Raw genomic sequence first — 16,682 nt, forward strand, 5'->3', positions numbered from 1 at the left:
TATTGTTATATCCATGCATATTACATTATTCAAGTATTCAATTCGGTATATCTGCTGTAAAGTTGTTAACAGGTCTTTTATTAAACTCAAACGGTATAGCCTGTTGCATACAAAACAGAGTTGAGGCTTACTTTATATTAAGTACTGAGCGGCGTATCGATGTAAAACAAATCATATGATAAATATAATTTCATGACATTTCTAACTTAGCTGTGCTGTTTTTTGCTTATGAGAAAATCTCCAAATATCAGAGATGTTAGGGCTTTATATTTGCCTCGTTAGCTTGAAAACATGAGTTCCTTCTCGAAACAAACCTAAATTTGCTCGTCTTAATAAATTTTTCTTTTTTATCGACAAAACATTTTTTGCCAAGCCCTGTTCATTGGCAAAGTGTTCAACTGAGTCAGTTGCTATTAAGGAAGTTTGGCCGAGGCTTACTTGAAAGCGTTTAATTTCTTCTCTGTTTTACAACGGAGCCTGAAAAAATATGGCCATGAACGATACGACAACAGCAAAGAGAAACACCCAAATACAGATATGGTTCAACACCAGGGCTGCCTTCCTCCACTCGTCCCGCCTCGCTTCCAGGATCATTTGTTGTCGGACGTTATCAGCCAGGATCCTATTGGCGCTTTTCTTGTCCCCTGGCACGTGACCACCGTTCTTGCTGCTTTTTGATTGGTTAATTCCGTTTGTTTCCTTGGCAACCAGGATTTCCTTATCATTCACTGGAAAGTAAATTACATTGGTAATAAATTAGGTTGGCACAATGCTACAGCAGATCGTTTTTTAAACAAATATTGCAAAAGCAAACGATATGGAATGCTGTCAGTCACGGAAAAATGTATGCGTAAGGCAATTATGATAAGTTTTTATTTGCGAAGAACAAAATTCTGTTATTTCATACGTTGAATCACATTGTAAGGGTTTGTGTGGCACATAAGGAGCTTAGGAAGTGCAAAAAATACGGTTGTACATATTACATGCAATCAACTTTCCTTATTTAAAGCAACAGATATTAAGTAAAATCGATAAAAGCGTGGTAGATTAAAACACGACTCGTTTTTTTGCGTTCACTGGTGCATATTACGAGTAGAATTTACTTCAGTGTTGGTAAGCTGCCGAGGATGTGCACACTTCTTTGGCTCAGAAGAGTTAAGCATTTTCTTAACATGGTTATTTGGATAAAAGGTAATTACGTTTTTGACCGGTGATACTTTCTGCTGAAGAAACGTCACTTTCCTGTGAAGCATCGCTTTGAGAACTACTGTTCCCGAAATTAAATCGACACAGTTTTGCTCCATAACCAAGAAGATAGACCTGTGGATTACAGAGTAAGAATGAATAAAATATGTAAACCAATGAGCATCAGGCAATTTCTGGCGATGCTAGTAATCTAAATCTCAAGAAAAAGCTAGGTCCTTTGAACAAGATTATCCCACGAACGCACCTTGACCCACTTGGGAACCTCTCCCTCAGTTGGGTTCTGATGATGAAAACGTAAAACCCAGCACGTCATAAAGAATGCACAAGACACTTCAATCATTGTCACAGTGTAATACATTCCCACCAGCGGTACTGCTTCGGATGTGGCTGGCATGTTTTCAGCCACAAGTAGAAAGAAGAAGCTCAGGCCAACAAGAATCGCCATTCCTAAGATTAATAAACAGATCATTATCAAACTGATTGCAATTCTGATGTAGGACAATCATTTGCAATACACCATCACTTCGTAATAATGGTGGCATTGCAATAAAATCGCATGTCTATGGTGCATTTACGTTAACATTTTCTTGGCGAAATAATCTTTCATGTGTAGAGATTGTAATGAACTCGAGTATTTATCAGTTCTTTCAAACTCCCTCGTGTGTTTGCATAACGTTATATTAACACAATGTGATCAAAGTTTCTTTTTATTGCTGTCAAACGTAGCCATACACAATAAAACTTCAATAAAGCTACTGAGCAGCCACTCAAAGTGTACGTTACATATTTACCATTTCATTACACACTACACAGCACAGCCTTACCAACTGTCATTCTCTCGTTGCAGTCTGGAGGTAACAGGAAAACCAACAATGTTAAGACAGAAATCATGGCACAGGGTATTATCAAATACATGGCGTAATACAACGCCCGCCGCTTAATCTGCACTCTGTAGGTGACGTCATGATAGGGGTCAGGACAGCACGTGTAAATAATGGAATTAAATTCTCCGGGGACCCCCAATAGTTCCCACTCCACACTGGGAGAGTACTCGGTCAGGTCTGCTGACGGACTCTGACAAAATAAGAAATGATATATGGCACTTTAAGCCGGGTATGATATCAAACAGTTTGTGAAACAACAGGCGATATTCCTGGCTAGATGGCTTTGATCCTGCATATACTAAACGCTGATTCAGAGATTAAATCGATCAATCAATCGATCTTTGTTTATAGAGGGTAAAACACGTAATAGTTATACAACTAATAAACTTGTGTTCCTCCAAAATATACAGTAATCAAAAATCTATTACAAAACCTATGTAAAAATCAACCTATTTTGCAAGAGTGTTTTCGTCCTCTCTAATCTAAGAGGAAAAGGGAAACTCTCTCTCAAGTTACATCTATTAAATAAACATAATAGCATTTACTTGGGTAATTTACCTCCAAGGTCAGGGCTATTCCAGCTGCATCGTAAGTCCAGGAGCCGAATTTAAGCTCACAGTTCTGTTGGTCAAACGGATAATTATCCACCCGTATCTTACAGCTGCTTTCAATGATTGTGGGCACGTTCAGGCTGATCAGACCATTGTTTTTGATAACAGCTTTTGTTCGTGTCATGCCGTTGCCAAAGCCTTCTCCAGCACTGAAAAATGATTGGATGGATAAAGACAGACATGAACAGGATTAAAATGGATTTCGGAGTGATTCACTTCACGGATAATTTTCGACTGCACAAAATTCATCAGTGAAGTGGGAGGCGCGCAATGCATTAAGGGTGAAACTGGGCCTTTAAGATCACTTCATGAACAGCGAAATTCGCAGTAAAAGGTGAGCGCTTAAATGTATTTGGAAATATATAGTTTTAGAATGTTCGTTCATTTTAGGAGTTACGTTGTACAGATAGACACCAATCTTGACAGTACAACACTAGGTTGAAAAGACTATCAACAGGCGAAGTCAATTGAAACTACCGAATGTTAAAATTCACTCACTTGTTATAAAGCACAATGTCAGGGATCCAAATCGTTTTTGGATCAACACTGATGTACTTCACTCCACCATACTCTGAAGAATTCCACCTCAAGAATGGGTCCACCCAATACTAAATAAAGATCGAATTTAGTTCATAATCAATTTATAATTAACTTCTTGTGCAGTCAATGAGCAAGAAGGTTTGGTCAAGAGCAAGGCACTTCACTAAATGATATTGCCTCAAACGACTCAATTGGGTAAGAAAAAACGGTAATGATAAATGGTATCGTCTTTAACAACTGAGAAATTGGTGGTCTATACTGAACAATGTCCGTTCTACAATTTCCATAAGCCGGTCTAAGGAGTCAATATTGTATCGTAGGATCTCTTTCATTTTGGACTCTTAAAGTGAGGTTTCATTTAATCAAAGACCAGTTTATATCTGACAGAACTGAAAGTGAACTTGAATCTGAAGATATTGTTCCCGTGATGGTCGTTCTAGATCTCAGTACCTCTCTTATTTCAGCTCTGGTGATAAGCAACTGGTTCTTGTCATCCTGTAAACGTAAATTTAAACAAAAGTTTTAATATGATGCCACCTAGACAAGTTTCTAAAACCTCTCAATTAATATTATGGCTTAGTTTGAAGGCAAACAAGTATTTTAATTTAATTAAGCAATTTTGTTAAAAATGTGTTAGAAAATGATGGCTTTAAATTGTTTTTTGCATGAGAAGACTATCAGTTGGCTTGAAAGTTTTTGTTATAAAGCCACAAGTGGGTCGTTGTTTTAGTTTAGTAAAAATTTTTGTATCTTTTTCTTTGTTATTATTTTTTTTTGTTCGAATTTTTTTGACCAAGTACCTTATTTAGGCCGGATTATATATTGTCAGTAATTAGCGATTTTTGCGTCCGAGTTACGAACACATGCACAGATCAGTGCATGTTCTAAACACAATCACTGGAGCTAGGAATGAGACTACAACACAGACAACCGCTGCTTACCAGATCTTCTATTTCTCTGACAACTAATCCAAACGTAACGATAACCGCGTCCTCGCTCCTAAGGACGGGTCTAACTCGTCTGTTGTACTTGTTAGCGTCGAGCAAGTCTTCTATGAGGGTTCGCTTGTTACGAGTAGCATTTGCTGCTTCAAGACCTGCAAAAAATAACATTCAATTAAATCATGGCGATGGTTTGGCTACATTTTTGGAGGCGGCGATCTAATTTGTGTCTTCAAGCGGCGCTCTGAGGAACAAGGCCATAGATAGGGATGAATGCTCTTAGTAGTTCTTCAGTTGAAGGGGGATCGCCAGATCGTGAGAAAAACGAATATTTATCAAATGAACTAGACCTTTTCTCTACGCTGGTAATTTTTTGGCATTTGTACAACATTGATTTACACAAAAACTGTCTTATATCCGTTGATATTAAATAACAATTCGAATAATGTTTTTCGCCTGATGGAACTTCAGCAACGTGAAAAAACAAAAAACAAAAACTAAGCATGGGTATCAGGGTAACTCTTTAGTTTCAGGGCAGGTATTTTCAATAGAACACTGCAGTAGACAAGCACAGCTTACCTTTGACTGTAGAACAAAACAACAACATTAAAACAAGCACTTGTACAAATCGAGCATCCATGGTACTCGATCGTTCGCATTACGACAAAAATAAATATTCAGGTATATTCTCCCAATTCATTCAAATATGCAGCGCGCATTTGGACTCTTGCCAGGCTAACAGGTGGGCCACCTTCAGTGATAATGATTTGGCTCGTGATTGAAAGCAGTATTTACTTGTCTGCCAGTCTGTAAATTGTTCAGTATATAAATTGTCCTTACTGGCCGACATACAGTTAAAATGATGTTTTTCAGAGAAATTTTTGGCACGGATAGTATTCACTTAGTGAATGGTTTCTGTCGTTTATTCATAATCTGATGTCGATTGTAATCTTGGAGTTTAAATGTTAAATTCTCAACAGCTTAAGAGACCCACGTATAGCCCGAGAGCGGGCTCACGTTGGAGCAAAAGTGCGCGCGGCGTAGCCTGCTCGTAGGCTAACCTATGTACCGTACAACTGGCTGACGAGTAAGTTTTACAGACCAGTCCGAAAGATTATCGATTGGTACCGAACTTCACTTGATTCTTGACAGCGAATTAGTCTAAAACAGGTGCCCCCGCAGGTGGCAATGGAACGAAAACGTCTTGTTTTCCTTCTACGGGTGTATCTACTGCGCTATAAACCTGTTTGTCAAGGGCGTATGAAACTCTTCCCTGGTAGCACTTATAAACGTGTGGTTATCGTTCCGCCTGAACGAACCCGTGTTGCACACTCGCCGAAGTACCAAAGACAGCGACCAGGAAAGAAATTTTAAAATGCGAAATCCTCTAAAGAATTTCTGGGTAATTCCGTGGTACGTATTGTAAAGAGTCGTTTATTTCGTTTGGATATGGCATCTGTGGAGGTCGAAAAACTATCAGAGCATCTTCTCAAGTGCCCAATTTGCCTGGAAACCTACACGACGCCTAAGGTTCTTCCTTGCCTGCACACGTTTTGCCAACATTGTTTACAAGGACTAATCAACAGTGGAGAAAACACCATTATATGTCCTACGTGTCGATGCGAGGTTTCCGTGCCCAAAGATGGCGTCGGTGCACTATCGACCAACTTCTTCATCAACAACATGCTGGACTTTCTTTCGGTTGCGAAGAGTAACTCGAACCCAGTTGTTTGCACAAACTGCGAGGAACAAAACAGGGCGACATCCAGATGTATCGAATGCATGGAGTTCCTGTGTTCGCAGTGCGTGGCAGCACATCGCAGGACTCGAATGACTAAAGAACATGAAGTTATTGCCTTAGGTGACTTGCAAGCGCAAAAAGAAGTCCAGGAGAAGCTTCACAGGCCTCTGTTGTGCGCCGTCCACGAGCGCGATGTGTTGAAGTACTTCTGCGAAACCTGTGATGAGCCTGTTTGCCGCGAGTGCCTGATTATCGATCATCGAGAGCATCATTATGGTTACTTGAAAGATGTGGATAAGAGACATCGCTCCGAGGTAGGATGGTCCGTTTTAAGCAGATAAAAAAGAATATTTCATATTTCTCCATAACTGGAGTACATATCTAAGCGGCGTCAACTGAATCTCTTCATTTTATTCCGCATAAAATACTTGGAAATGTAATAACTGGCGTGATCTAACTACGCATTCAGTTGTGAAATATTGTAATCTTTCGTCCGAAAGCGCATGCAACGCCGGTAACCAAGGACTCTAATATATACACACTATAGATTGCTTTTTGACATATCACCAGTAAAAAGAAATTGTGAGTTAACTGAGGAAAAATAGGTAAGCAGGTAGCAGGAGCTTGAATTTAAATCTGTCCCCAGTTGTTAAATTCGACTCGAATTAGCATTCCCATGTAACTTTAAAATGTGAAATCACCTTTGGGTTTTGGGTAAATTATGTTCACTTGGTAGTTGAAGTTATTGCTTGTTTTCCCATAGATTTAAAACATGATTTAAAGTTGTTAGTTGACATTCTTTGTTTTGTTGTTTGCTGCTAATTGTTTTTATATGTTTTTCCCAGGTTGGAGTCCTCGTCATGAACACGAAAAAAAGAATCGGTCCATTAAAACAGGCCATCGAAAAAGTAGCCGAAACTAAACAGAAGCTCGATTGTAAACTGGAGGAAGTTCGGCAGCAAGTGATGCAAAACTGCAAGCGATGCAGAGAAGTCGTTTCAGAAAGAGAAGAAGAAATTCTGACACAAGTAAACAACATTTACCGTATGAAATCCAAAACTCTGGAAATCCAACTCGATGAGCTAGAGATGATGCTGGGGAATCTAAACAGCAGTATTGATTTTACCGAAAGTCTCCTCAGGCACGGCAACGAGGCTGAAGTCATGCTTGTAAAAAAGCAAATGACTCAACGTTTGCAAGATTTGAACAACACGAAGCTAGAGCACTTGCCATTAGAGGATGATCTCATCGACTACACATTCTCTGCTGACGAGTTTAGAAAGGCTATTGAGCATATCGGTGAGGTGAAGGTTTATCATGCTTATCCGCCATATTGTTTTGCCACTGGTGTCGGAATTCATCGAGCCAAATCTGGATTGGAAGCAGTGTTTCTTGTTACTACTAAAGACAGAATGAACGAGATCTACAGCGGCAAAGGGGAATCAATCAGCGTGGAGATTGCCCCACCCGAGGGAGATCCCGTACCAAGTAAGTAGAGCCCAGTTTCTCACTTTCGTTACTTTCAGAGAAGTTCACACAACTTGCCAAATTCACTGCAAAGCTTTTTTTTTGCTATGAGCTTGGTATGAAGAACCGTTCGAAATACGTTAAAAAGATATTTTCTAATTGTTTGATAGCGTACGTAATTGACAACGAAGATGGCACCTTTACGGTATCTTACCAACCAATAGTCCGGGGAGCACACCAGATTAAAATCACCATGAGAAACATCAATATCAACGGCAGTCCCTTCACTGTTAACGTGACTGGCAGAATGGACTTTGCTAAGGTTGGGAAAGTCCTGGCATGCTTTGGCTGCGAGGGGTCTGGAGGAGGTAAGGAGTAATGGGACTGCAGAAACCTTAAGGAGTAGTTAAAATCTCAAGTCACCTGTTACTTTGACTTGATTTAGAGCTTAGTGTTCTCACTATCAGGTCTACAGAAGAATCTACTTTTAGCCCTTCTGTATCTTTTATTTATTTATTTATCCATTTATTTATTTATTTATTTGTTTGCTTGTTTTCGCAAACGCTTAAACATGCTTTAAATTGTCCTGCGCTTCTAGGTTGTCACTGGTTAGAACATCAAATCGTAATTTATTTGTCATTCTATTTTGAATCTTCCCACATGCTTAGACTGTTACAAGTTGGACTGTCAAAGTTTTAATGTCAGTTAGTTAGTGTGAAATGTTTTCTTAACAATGTTAAGGCTTTATTGCTGATTGTTTCCTCCAATTTACAGGTGAATTCAACATGCCATGGGGCGTCGCCATCGATGATGAAAACAATCACCTGATTGTAACAGATTGTAACAACCACCGAGTGCAGGTCTTTGACTTTGAGGGAACCTTCATGTTCAAGTTCGGCTCAGAGGGCACGGAGAAGGGTCAGTTTAAAAACCCGAAAGGCGTCGCCCGCGCTCGTAACGGCCATATAATGGTCGCAGATTGCAACAATCATCGAGTTCAAGTATTCAACGAAGACGGTCGATTCATCAGGAAATTCGGCGTGTATGGGGTTGAGCGACCAGGCCTGTTGAACCATCCGTGCGGCGTGGTTTCCACTGCTGGGGAACTGGTGATAGTGACGGAACAGGATAATCATCGAGTGCAGTTATTCAACATGAACGGGGAGCCAGTGCGACATTTTGGAACCCAGGGCTTTTCTAAGGGGCAGTTTATATACCCGCATCACGTGTGTGTGAACCAGCGGGGGAGGATCATTGTCGCTGACTGCGTGAATGATAGGGTACAGGTGTTTGACATGGAAGGAAAATACTTATCCGACTTTGGAAAGGAAGGTGAACATTTTATGCATCAGTAGCGTTAACAGAGTGTTTGTTAAGAGGCTTCTAGCCCTTCTTCGTAAAGTTCTCCTTTCTAGTATAAGCTGCAGCCATTCTCCTTTATTAATCGATAACAAGAGCTACCTTTTAAATATCTGATTAACGCGTACCTCTTATAGCTTCCTTTTGTCCTCACCCCCTTTTCGATGGACCCCTCTTTTTTCAGTAAGGCCCCTGGTAATCAAATTAGGCATTCCCTTATAGTTAATTTAACCAATAGCTATTGCATCGCCCTTTCTAACCTGCAGGATCACAAAACGGCCTGTTTGACGGTCCTGAGGGCGTAGCCTGTGATGATGAAGACAACATCTTAGTGTGCGATTACCACAACCACAGAATTCAAGTGTTTGATACTAATGGCGAATTTGTGAGTGCGTTTGGTACGTTTGGCGAAGATGAAGGCTGCTTTAAAAATCCTTGTGGTATCGCTGTAACTAAGGAGGGCAACATTGTTGTTGTCGATAGCGGGAACAACAGAATACAAGTCTTCTAGAAACACTGAACTGATTATAAGAGAGGCGTGCCCGGCCCCTGAGGCGAGAACTAGACTTGATATAAAGTGTCAGGTCTATGGTTAGCTTCAGCAACTTCAACAATATATTCAGCAACGTTGTAAAGTGGTCAAATTATTGAAGAAAGGTAGATTAGATTGTATCCTAGTTACTGAGATTTAAGAGATGCAGATATACAAGCGAACGATAATGAACTCTCCGAGTCAGCGATAAAACATATGAAGCGTGAACTGTTAAATTCCATACTGAAGAATAAAGTGTCGACTTTCAGGCTAATCTCCGAACATCTCAATACCAATAGGAAAAAAAACTCACGTGTACGGGCCTGTACAGCACGAAAGCAAGTGCTTGTGCGATTTTTCGTGGTTGGATGGCTCGTTCAAATTATTTCCCGTTCTTTTATGACAAGGCAAAATCCTACCAGCGTATTTTCCATAATTTGTCGGAACTTCCATCCTTGTAAATTGGAGTTTTGTAAAAAATAATATGTTATCGAAAAATGTAGGTTAATTTGACTGTAAATTATAATGTTGTTAGTATCACCACATTTATCATAACAGAAAATCTACATTTTTTAATACATGTTAACTTTCGGGAAAATTAGTATTTACATCATTAACCCCTAATTGATTAGTTTCTATTGGCGCCCGACAGTTTAACCCATTGACTTTTGGCTCTTAATTAAAATATCGTGTAAGGTTCTAGCTCTGAGCTAAACAAACTGACATGAACTGATAAATGAATGCCATCGCCAGCACCTAATGACCAGACTTTTGTTCCTGCTCTCTATTCCTCAACGGCAGAGTGGCGGCGAAAACGTTAGGCCTGATGGTACTATACTATACTATTTCTACAGGAGAGAAAACAGTTCCTGTGACCGAGTTATACATAGAGCATTGATTAATACTACCAGCTCTAAAACATGCTGTCCCTTAAAACCAATCGCGACCTCCTTTGCGCGAATTAGACCGTGACGTATATTTTCTCTTCAAATTCTGATTGGTGCGGGGGATAAATTGCATCTAACGTCAGTTACCAGAAAGGGCTTGTATCCTATCACGAAATGAAGACTACAGTACACTAACACTCCAATACACTGTGCACTCTGTTCATTTGGTGCGTACATGATGTAGTACTGCAAATTGCCATTTTTCTCGATTCCATGAAACCACGGGGAAATTTTGATACAACGGTCAACTGAATTGATTACTGGGCACCATTTGTTTAATATTTACATTTGGTTATACACCCTTTTAGGGCTAAATGTACATGTAGTTGTATGATCCGACTGGTTACTATGTCGAGATGAACGTAGGACTAAACGAATAATCTACACAGCTTGTAAATAATTTTTATTTTATTTTATATTCGTGTTTCTTTCCTTGGTAATGTTATTTACAATAAAATGTTTTAAAACATCATCCTTTATATCCAGTGATAAGAGCAAGATAGTTGAGCGATACCTTGACTTATATTTGACCCTGTCTTCTGTGTCTTGGGCAGTATAATCAAGTTTTTCATTACCGTAGGCTGCCTTCTGAAATTTGTTACAGATTTCAACAGCATTTCCAAGTTGAGCGACACCGAGGGTGAACGGGTGAACAGAACAACTCTAGTTAATTTTTCTTTAAGTATGTTCTGTTTGTTATCTATATCAGGTATTAATTAAATATTTCTGAATGTAAGAATGACCAAAAATGAAGACGATTTATACACATACAACCCAATTGTAACCAAGACATATGAAGTTTTTTTTTTCGCATATTTCAAGTTTCTTAAAAAAATTTAAAAGTCATCTATCCTTGTGTTTGTCCCTGCTCCGTTCCAGAAGTTACTGACCGCAAAGACTAAAATCTATGCTGACTTTGAAAGGAGACAACAAGAATAATTCCGTTTTAAAAAGTACTTGGTGAGAGTTTCATAAGTCATTTCTATGTTCAAATTGTTACTGGTTTTTCACTACCGTAGAATTGATATTCAGTGTTGTACATCCGTGGAACTTGGAAAGTCTCGCCTTTGCCAGGACCAGGGCCTGAGAAAAAACAAACAAATTTTAAAATAAGCCATAGATTTTTTTTTTTTTTACATGTAATGGGGGATTGGTTTTGTTTGGCTTTGTCTACCATACACTGTATGTCCTTACTTTCTAGAGGAGCGTGCCAGGGTTTTGGAACATTCAAGCTAAATAGCTCCCATCTCTTTCTCTCAAGAGGCATCGTGTAAGATTCACTCATCAGCGTTTTCATTCCTCTGCAAATAAAGAAAAACGTTTACTTATGCATGTCCATGTACCACCATGTATTAACTGCTCCTACACAGGGGTGACAATATTGATAGTCACAGTGCTGCATTAGTGCAGAGTAGCAGAGTTCAAATTCAGGGTTCAAATCCTGGAGTAGAAACACATTCTCTTATTTAAACTCTGGATGGGGAGGGTGACAACCCTCAGTGATTGATCATTCATTGACATGGATATGATAGAAACATGGGCATATCCTGAGCATGGATTGTAAATTGCCATCAGCTTTTACTGAATAGAACCGTATGTCTTTAAAAGTATCATAAAACAAAAAACAGCTACTTGCAATGTGTGGGTCTCAATAACCAAATTTGGCATAAGGGGTACAAACCCCAGGGGGTACTCCCAGAAAAATCAGGTGGGGGTGTGCGGCCCGCTTCCCAAAACCCTAATCCTATTTATGACCAAAATCAGCAACTTTCTGTACCTTATTTACATGTATGACCTGACCAAAAATTTGAAACCCTATTTACGACCGTTGCGGCTGACACAGTTTCCCTAAACATAATTTATCAACGCATTTTGTTGATGGTCTTATTGATAATGATGAAAGGGTAGCTATAATCTTTTTAAAAATACACCCAATTCAAGACTAGAGTGCAAAACCCTACCCTATTTATGACCAAAATGGCCTAAATCGATACCCTATTTATGACCAAAACCACCAAAAAACCATACCCTCAAAGGTCGCAGATACCTATATAGCTCATATAAGGGAGTACCCCTGGGTACAAACCAAGTAGCCTTCCTTGGAGGAGGTATGGATATTTTCTGGAACCACACAATCATATAAATGCTCTTGCATAATTATTTGTAAATTTCACTAGTTATGCAAATACTGAAAGTAACTTGTACACTTTATTCTTACTTATTAGGAACAGGATCCAGTGACTTTGGTAGCCTGGGAATAATTGTTGGCTCTTTGAACCAGATAGGGTCCCTCATGGGCCCTTTTTCTCGAGGAACAGAATTTGGGGGTAGAGGATTTTCCTTTGAGCCATGACCCCAAGCTTTGGTGTACTCTTCACATTCCCAGTAGGTCGCATAATCCTTGGCTGGATAATGTCCCAACTCGTGCCTGTTTTAAGTACAGAAAAAAGGTTACAGATCATTAGTTAATGTTGGTTAATTGCCATTTTCTCTAACGAGGGTCTTTGACATTAGCCAAGTAATTTCCAGACATTCAACATCAGTTCTCAGCAGTGGGTATTTATGGTCTGTGACAACAACAGACAAGCTAGATTACATTTTGATTTTCAATTATTTTTCTCAAAATTGTCCCAGAAGTTAAAAATTAATTCACCACAAATGATGCAACACTAAATATAAGAAAGTATTAACTTTTTATTTACTTAGTGAAAGCTCGGTGATCTTTCTGTGTTGTGGTTAAATAAGGATCCATGTGGTATGTCAGAACACCTCTGTCCCTGGGGTAGAACTTCTGACCAGCAACACCCCTGTTTATTGTTGATGGAACAAGATCCTATAAAATCAAGTAAATTTACATATTATAATTACTTAGTATGATGTCTACAGGACTACTGTATTTGGTTGATTGATTGTTCTCTACACCAATAACCCATACATTGTCATTATAAGGTAGGTAAAGTCTGCATACAAGTCAAGTGGCCCATCAGACCAGAGCTTATATCCCAGTTTCCGTAGCATGAAGCATCTATGAGTATTTCTACTCCCCCCTGGATGGGATGCTAGTCCATCATCAGGTTGCCCCCAGCATTAAGTTTGCTGGTACCCATTTACACACCTGGGTGAAGAGAAGCACTGTAAGAGTAAAGTGCCTTGCCCAAGAATATAACACAACCTGTCCCCAGCCCGGACTCGAACCCAAACCGCTCAATCCAGGGACGAGCAGGAGGGGGGCCCTTATAAGGCCCTTAGACTTAATAAGCTCTTAGCTTGAGTGGGAAACTGATTGTGGTCCTAAAAGTGATATTTTACCAATACATTCATCTGGCTTTATTGGCTTTTTAATAATTATACGTTTTGAGCGAACAGGAGAAAATGCAACCATACCTTACTATTTCCTTCCCTGTGGTGATCAGCAAGATTGAATGGTTGTATCCCTGCATTGTAAACAGTATCCAAATTCACTCCTGGTCTCCCTGTGTACTGAGCTGTCATTTCACTACACTGATATCCCATTGTCAAAGGTCTTCTCCATGGTTTTACACTCAACTATTAGAGATACAAAATAAAGTCAAACCTCCACTACTGGCCACCTCTCTACACAATGGCCTGACTTTCCCCTGTTCCCAAGATGGCCATTATGGAGAGGCTCAGCTGAAGCATGTGCATGTACTCTTGAGAGCAAACAAGTCTGATGGCAGAACATATTCAGATGCATAATATATCACTGCTGTTGTTGTTATTGTTGTTTACTTAATTGTTAAACTAAATGTTTCACACTTCTACGATCGTGGTTCACCTTCGCAATGTTGTCCTCTACACAGTGAACTTTCCATGATCCTGGAGCCTTTTTGAATTGCGTGTTGCTGAGTGTCCCTCCATGGGCCTTGTAATCGTGAGTTGTTCCAGTTGTTGTTTGAAAGTGTTCCTTTTCAGTAATGTAATCTGGATTGCCAAGGACTGGTGGCAACACATCATAAACTGTTCTCTGAAAAAAAAAGTACTTGAAAATCTAAGGCTTGTTTCAAACAAGTTGCCTGTTTCATTAAATTGTTGCAAGGGAACACCTCTTGGAGTGCAATTCCAGGATTCTCTTCCAGTGGCGGGCGGGGTATTCTGCAGCTTAGAAGCGTAACCCTTAAACGTGTTTAAAATGTTATTATGGCATGTCGAAGAGCTTTAAATAAAAAAGCTTACAGACGTTTTAACAAAATACACATCAAACTAGAAGAAAGGTAGCAACGGGAAGTCATTGCCATGCAAGCAGTCAGCTCAACCAAAAATACATGTTTAAAGTTAGATGCTTCAGGTCTTACGAAGTGTAGATTTGAAAAAGGAAAGGTGTTTGGTGTAGTTTGTAAGTTAACTAATCACACAAAATACTAATAAAGAAACTCACTCGAAAGCCTTGCGGCGGAAAGTCGTGAGGCGATCTGTAGTAGTGTCCTTTTCCTGTTGATGTTTGGTGAAGATCGTCACGAACTTCAGAGGACATTGCAACTGAGAATTAAATAACTAAGCAAAAGCTGTCTCTCAACAACTAAAATGGTTTGGATCGGTCAAAATAACAAAAGTATCGATAAATTTGTTGTGGTAGCTCTCGAATCTCTCCTCGCGTTCTACTTGTTGCTAATGAAAGGGTTTGTTGTTGTCAAGGGAACGCGCGCGTCTTTTCGATGCTGGTCCGCTGACCAAAATAATGTGGACCCGAAGATTTCAGAAACGTGGAAAACTTGGAAAACTGGCGGAAACTAAGCGTGCGTTCCTTTGGACTGATCACCCATATCGGGTCAGATCGTGGTGCGTCAATGGAAACCATAAACCCACTTCAAGCCAGCAGAATTCATCGGTTTCTTTGATGCGCAATCTTGGATCAATTCCCAAAGGAATGCACCCTTATAGGGTCCTTATAATTTGCCTAAGTCCGGCTGTAGGTTTGACCATCATATCCGCTGCCATTAAACAGTAGAACACTTTGGACAAATGCTGCCGTCAACGCATGCAAATCAAAGACGCAAGAAGCGTTTTATGTTCTTGATGACATTGTTGACATGTTACCTCGTAGTAAGCATAACAGAGGTTCACCCAACCAAAACACGTTCAAGAGTTACTCACCACTGGACCAAAGTGTTCTGCATATAGATTAGAAAAGACTTCAATACCAAAGTATGGAATCATGCACAGTTACTAAATGTCATCGCCTGTATGACTGTCCGGTATCTATGTTTGGAGTATCTTCAACTAATCATGCAGTGTAATGCTAATAATTAATATTTCAAGCTAGAAATAATGAATATTGATTAAGAAATTTTGATTAAACGCAAGTGCCAATGGGACTAAAGGGGTCGAATATTTAAACATTGAAAACAAATACATATTACAAATTTAACGCATAAATCAAAAATCTGGGCAGGGGGCAAATCAAGTGCCCTGAGTAGCAGTACTCTTCTTTTCCCAGTATCTTTCAGCGTTTTTTCTTTTCCTGTTTTCCACTCATACCTTCCAGCACCAAATTCAGGTAACATAACTTTCCGAAGATTAGTGACTGTTACATTATTCACCTTAGGTGTTTACAGCAATCCTGGCATCATGACAAGTGAGAGTGGCGAAGAAGTACCTTCAACTCGTAAGTCTTCAATGGCTGGCTCCGTTTCAAATGACAACAATGGTCTGACCGAGCCCAGCTATGAAGAGAGAGGTACACCGGAGGGATGCGACACAATTGGCTTAGGAGCTCATAAACGTACAAAATCTGCAAGCGACATTCAAGTAACTGCTGCTGGTCACAGCAGCCCTGCTTTCTTCGTTAACATGGACAACAATGCTGACATAAGAAAACAGTCCTGAGGGCGAACTGAAATGTCCTCACTGTAGTACAAGTTCCAAATCGCAATGTGAAATCGATATTCACAGTCGCGAGAAGCAACCATCCGACGAGATCGCGGGGGAGGTCTTTGTCAGACGAGAGCAAAGTGTCTCTTCGTGTTCCAGTGACGAAGAATCAAGCGATGACGAAAGCGATCCCGATTTTGTCCCATCAGGCCCCACCCCTGAGGAGGACAATCCTGTAACAGGTTTCCAGTGTTCTTCTTGCGTACGAGTTTCAGCCGTAAAGACAGTTTTTTCGATTTTGTCGTTGTCGTACGCGTGAGAGTTAATTTATTGAGGTTTACTTATTGCTTGATTCATTTATTGATTGGTTTGTCTATTTGTTTATTTATTTATTTATTTCACGCCTTCGTTTTTTTTTTCCGTAGCTTGTTAGTTTGCCTACATCATCAGCATTTTCCTATTACTAGGAATTGCGAATTCAGCTGAATTCAATCAAGAACAGCATAAAATACTCAGTTTCATGAGCCCAAAGCAATTCTTCTTTTACTTAAGTGAACATGTAAGTTGAGGTAAATAGCATGTAAGTTTTGTGTCCCAGGACACATGTGGAACTCACGCTGAACTA

The 16,682-nt window shown here is 39.7% G+C and overlaps 3 protein-coding genes across 3 annotated transcripts; 1 reads left to right on the forward strand and 2 right to left on the reverse strand.

Moving 5' to 3' along the window:
* Positions 1-54: 54 nt before the first annotated feature.
* On the reverse strand, positions 55-4,898 carry LOC110042814 (neuronal acetylcholine receptor subunit alpha-7-like). The gene is made up of 9 exons (XM_020748183.2): positions 4,762-4,898; positions 4,183-4,337; positions 3,692-3,736; positions 3,200-3,309; positions 2,649-2,850; positions 2,031-2,280; positions 1,451-1,653; positions 1,200-1,320; positions 55-728 (listed from the first exon to the last, which is right to left on the reverse strand). The coding sequence occupies exons 1-9, from the start codon at positions 4,820-4,822 to the stop codon at positions 466-468; spliced, it is 1,410 nt and encodes a 469-aa protein (XP_020603842.2). The 5' UTR covers positions 4,823-4,898; the 3' UTR covers positions 55-465.
* Positions 4,899-4,996: 98 nt separating this feature from the next.
* Positions 4,997-10,700, forward strand: LOC110042812 (E3 ubiquitin-protein ligase TRIM45-like). Its single transcript, XM_020748181.2, has 5 exons — positions 4,997-6,237; positions 6,769-7,411; positions 7,561-7,758; positions 8,165-8,722; positions 9,016-10,700. Exons 1-5 carry the CDS (start codon positions 5,632-5,634, stop codon positions 9,258-9,260), a joined length of 2,250 nt encoding a protein of 749 aa, XP_020603840.2. The 5' UTR covers positions 4,997-5,631; the 3' UTR covers positions 9,261-10,700.
* On the reverse strand, positions 10,619-14,865 carry LOC110042815 (stabilizer of axonemal microtubules 3-like). The gene is made up of 7 exons (XM_020748184.2): positions 14,625-14,865; positions 14,025-14,213; positions 13,613-13,774; positions 12,931-13,061; positions 12,447-12,656; positions 11,423-11,529; positions 10,619-11,311 (listed from the first exon to the last, which is right to left on the reverse strand). Exons 1-7 carry the CDS (start codon positions 14,718-14,720, stop codon positions 11,217-11,219), a joined length of 990 nt encoding a protein of 329 aa, XP_020603843.2. The 5' UTR covers positions 14,721-14,865; the 3' UTR covers positions 10,619-11,216.
* Between the last annotated feature and the right edge of the window lie 1,817 nt (positions 14,866-16,682).

This window comes from Orbicella faveolata, unplaced genomic scaffold (genome assembly GCF_042242905.1).
Source record: "Orbicella faveolata isolate gen_17 unplaced genomic scaffold, um_ofav_v1 contig_2, whole genome shotgun sequence".
NCBI lineage: Eukaryota > Metazoa > Cnidaria > Anthozoa > Scleractinia > Merulinidae > Orbicella > Orbicella faveolata.

Coding starts and splice junctions, on each gene's coding strand:
- LOC110042815 (XM_020748184.2), bottom strand. CDS start 14,720: ATGTCCTCTGAAGTTCGTGACGATCTTCACCAAACATCAACAGGAAAA. Junction 11,530..12,446: donor CTGGATCCTGTTCCTAATAA/GTAAGAATAAAG, acceptor CTTTATTTGCAG/AGGAATGAAAACGCTGATGA. Junction 11,312..11,422: donor CTGGCACGCTCCTCTAGAAA/GTAAGGACATAC, acceptor GTTTTTTCTCAG/GCCCTGGTCCTGGCAAAGGC.
- LOC110042812 (XM_020748181.2), top strand. CDS start 5,632: ATGGCATCTGTGGAGGTCGAAAAACTATCAGAGCATCTTCTCAAGTGC. Junction 7,412..7,560: donor CGAGGGAGATCCCGTACCAA/GTAAGTAGAGCC, acceptor ATTGTTTGATAG/CGTACGTAATTGACAACGAA. Junction 7,759..8,164: donor CTGCGAGGGGTCTGGAGGAG/GTAAGGAGTAAT, acceptor TCCAATTTACAG/GTGAATTCAACATGCCATGG.
- LOC110042814 (XM_020748183.2), bottom strand. CDS start 4,822: ATGGATGCTCGATTTGTACAAGTGCTTGTTTTAATGTTGTTGTTTTGT. Junction 3,310..3,691: donor CCAGAGCTGAAATAAGAGAG/GTACTGAGATCT, acceptor ATCTTTATTTAG/TATTGGGTGGACCCATTCTT. Junction 729..1,199: donor AAGTATCACCGGTCAAAAAC/GTAATTACCTTT, acceptor TTTACTTTCCAG/TGAATGATAAGGAAATCCTG.